Source organism: Rhipicephalus sanguineus, chromosome 7, assembly GCF_013339695.2.
Source record: "Rhipicephalus sanguineus isolate Rsan-2018 chromosome 7, BIME_Rsan_1.4, whole genome shotgun sequence".
Lineage (NCBI taxonomy): Eukaryota > Metazoa > Arthropoda > Arachnida > Ixodida > Ixodidae > Rhipicephalus > Rhipicephalus sanguineus.
The window spans coordinates 159,771,836-159,774,868 of NC_051182.1; the positions used below are offsets into that span (position 1 = coordinate 159,771,836).

Here is a 3,033-nt window from a genome sequence, read left to right on the forward strand (position 1 = left end):
CCAGCGCGCAACGACATGCTCATTTCCTTGGATCCGGCGCGTTCACTTTCCTTAGATCCGGTGATTATTAAGTAATATGAAGCGTAGGCGCACCTACAAAAAAAAAATGAGCCTCGAGTGCCCAATATAATTGATATCGGCATAAAAATACGACCTCATATCCTCACGATATTTTATGCATGCTTCCGATTAAAGCGAAGATACTGAGTGACATGATACTGGCGAATAGGACACGGACAAGGGAGCAACGCCAGAACGAGCGCCTGCACAATGGTTTGCACACGAAGAAGGAAGGAGACGCGGGGCCCAATGTATTGTAAAGTACGTCGCTAAGTGTGGACAGCTGGGCTAGTTTGTTTTTGTAATAGCTATGTAGCATGATTCTGGTGTACAGGACACGGACAAGGGAGAGACTGGCGTTGTTGCTGTCTCGGTCTTGTCCGTGTCCTGTTCGGCAGTATCATTTTCCATTGCTCTAACCAAAACCAGCTAGCCCAGTTGTCTACTCTTACAGGTACTGAGTGGGGTTTTGCGACCTTAAACGCACTACGAATCATTTAATATGCTCCGCAGCATGTTTGTCACTTTAACCTTTATTCGAAATATATATTAGGCGCAAAGAACGCCGGAAGAATAGAGTGTTACACTCACGCCGCATAACGAAGCAAGGCGACACCAAAACAACGCGAACAAGTGGTGCCATCTGCGAGTAGCGATAAACCATAATATTAACAATCTGACAACCACCAGAACAATCGCCCTATTTATGTTCACTGCGGAATAAATCGCTCAGTGTCCTGACGCACAAAGTCGTACTCGATACAGAGGCGATTGCCGATTGTGAAACCACTTCTTTCCAACGTATCGATTCTCACGCCATGGCTCGACGTCTGGTAGCTGCGTCGTCGATCCTCACTAGAGTCCTCGTCTGTTGCGCGTTGTTGCCAGATGAACTGTTCGCTCAGGGTGATGTGCTTGGATTCGTCGGTTGGATGAAGGAAACGAACCCTGGGCGTCACGTTCACGGGCCACTCCACGAAGTCATCGTACAGACCTTCGCGTACGACCGCTTTGAGTCGAAGCTCGCCGCTGGGGGCATGAAAGCCCAGTTCGGTGAAGATGCGGTAGCCGTAAAAATACGCGCTCGGACCGACACGCCTGTAGAAACCTCTCTCGGTTAGCTTGGAGCGGAAATCGTTCCAGTTATGTACGGTCCATTTGCGAGACTCGCACACTTCCAAGGCGTCGTTCGTGACGGCTAAAGACGAGAAAGCGAGCATCTTCAAAAGTTGGGCCGCTTCCTTTCCCGACAGCGTCTCCTTCTCCCTCAGTTCGTCTCGACATTTCGTGATCTTCAGACTTACTTCGTTGATCAGGCGAGCGCGAGCAGGACAGTGCGTAGGAGCGGCTTTGGTTTGTACTTCGGATTGCACTTTGCTTTGTTCGTACTTCGGTTTGCTTGTACTCCGGTCTTCCTGGGCTTCGGCTAGCACTTCGGTTTGTACTGCGCTTCGTGTTTCGGTTTTTACTGTGGCTTGCACTACGGTTTGCACTTCGGTCGACAACCGGTCTGCAACTTTGTCGCCCACAGCGTCTGCCATCCGTTTGCATTCCCGAACAAAGGCTTCAACTGTCGATCGCTCCCTCTCAACAAGGATGTCTTCGACCTCCAAAGACGCTCTGTGCATCTGTTCAGCCAGCAAGGCCCGAGCCTCGACACCACTCGTCTCCGCCACTCTCTCAACGGCTCTCGTCACGATCCGCGAGAAAGCGGCGGTCAGATTGGCCGTGAGGTCGTCTCTAACGGAGGGTAGAAGCAGATCTTCGAACGACTCAAGCTTCGCCTCGATAGAGGCGCACTTTTCCGAGACCCCTCTCAGGGCCTCCTTGACCTCCATCGCGGCATTGGCGAGGTTGTCCACGCCATCTAGCTGCTCGTCGGGGGGAGGATTGCACGACGGCACGCAGGACTCCAGGTGATCGGCCATCTCGACGTGGGGTACCCTGCCGCGGCACCTGGGGCAGCAAGCGACGTGGAACCGACAGCCGGCGAAGTGCTCCAGCATCCACGAAGCGGTGTTCACGGCGTCGCAACCGTTGTCGACGTTCCAGCAGCACACCCGGCGACTCAGGACGCTGTCCTTGTTAATGCGGGACGACCAGACCACGTCCTCCACTAGGAAGTCTCGCTTGTCCAGAGGACACCGGTTGATGCCGCCGCATCCGCCGCGAGTGTAACACGGCTTGCACAGCAGGTGACGGCACGGCAACATGGCCGTCGCGGGGGGCACGAGTCCGCAAGCGCTGCACTGTCTGGTCGAAGGGAAGGCGTTCACGAACCAAGTAGGACGCCAGTCGAGGCCACAGCCGAAGCCGATCACGGTCTGTGGTGTTCGGGCACGGTCCATGATTTCGGGATATCGCACGTACTACTACACGGCCTCGTAATAATACCGTCGGCACACGAGTGCAGGCAGCGACTGACGGCTTGAGCGGGTTGTCGACATCTCGTTTCCTGAGCGACGGCTGCGCCGTTTCATCATCGCGCTGATAGCGCTGGCGATAACGCGCAAGTGCGCTTGGAATAAAGATCTTGAGAGCGGAGCAGCCGCGTGGCCCGAATGAAGCAAGCATGCCATGTAGTGCAAGCCGCGTCGACTGTATGTATACTTGTTACAACAGGAGTCTCAAACACGCGGTCTCTACCGAATAAAGTTTTGTGACTTCGCTAAATAGTACTCGGAATAATTTGTCGCCTACTGCAATTAATAGCGCTTTGTTCGGGTAAACTACACAGAGGCGGGACGGGTCTCAAGCATTTTAATTTCGTCAGGCACCCCATGCGCTCACTGCAACTTGAAACGTCACCGTAGAACTAAGACATTATATTTCAGAATCGGCATCCAGATTTTAGTCATTGTGGAAATAAGTATCGATATGTTTTTCGAAACCTGACGTCAAATCCCCTTCAGAAATGACTCATGTATGGGATATGGGAAAGGCGTTCTTTCGAATGCCAACGTAAGGTGATAT

General features: G+C 52.9%; 1 protein-coding gene across 1 annotated transcript; it reads right to left on the reverse strand.

Moving 5' to 3' along the window:
- Positions 1–770: 770 nt before the first annotated feature.
- On the reverse strand, positions 771–2,408 carry LOC119399217 (TNF receptor-associated factor 6). The gene has a single exon (XM_037666034.1). It carries the CDS (start codon positions 2,406–2,408, stop codon positions 771–773), a length of 1,638 nt encoding a protein of 545 aa, XP_037521962.1.
- Between the last annotated feature and the right edge of the window lie 625 nt (positions 2,409–3,033).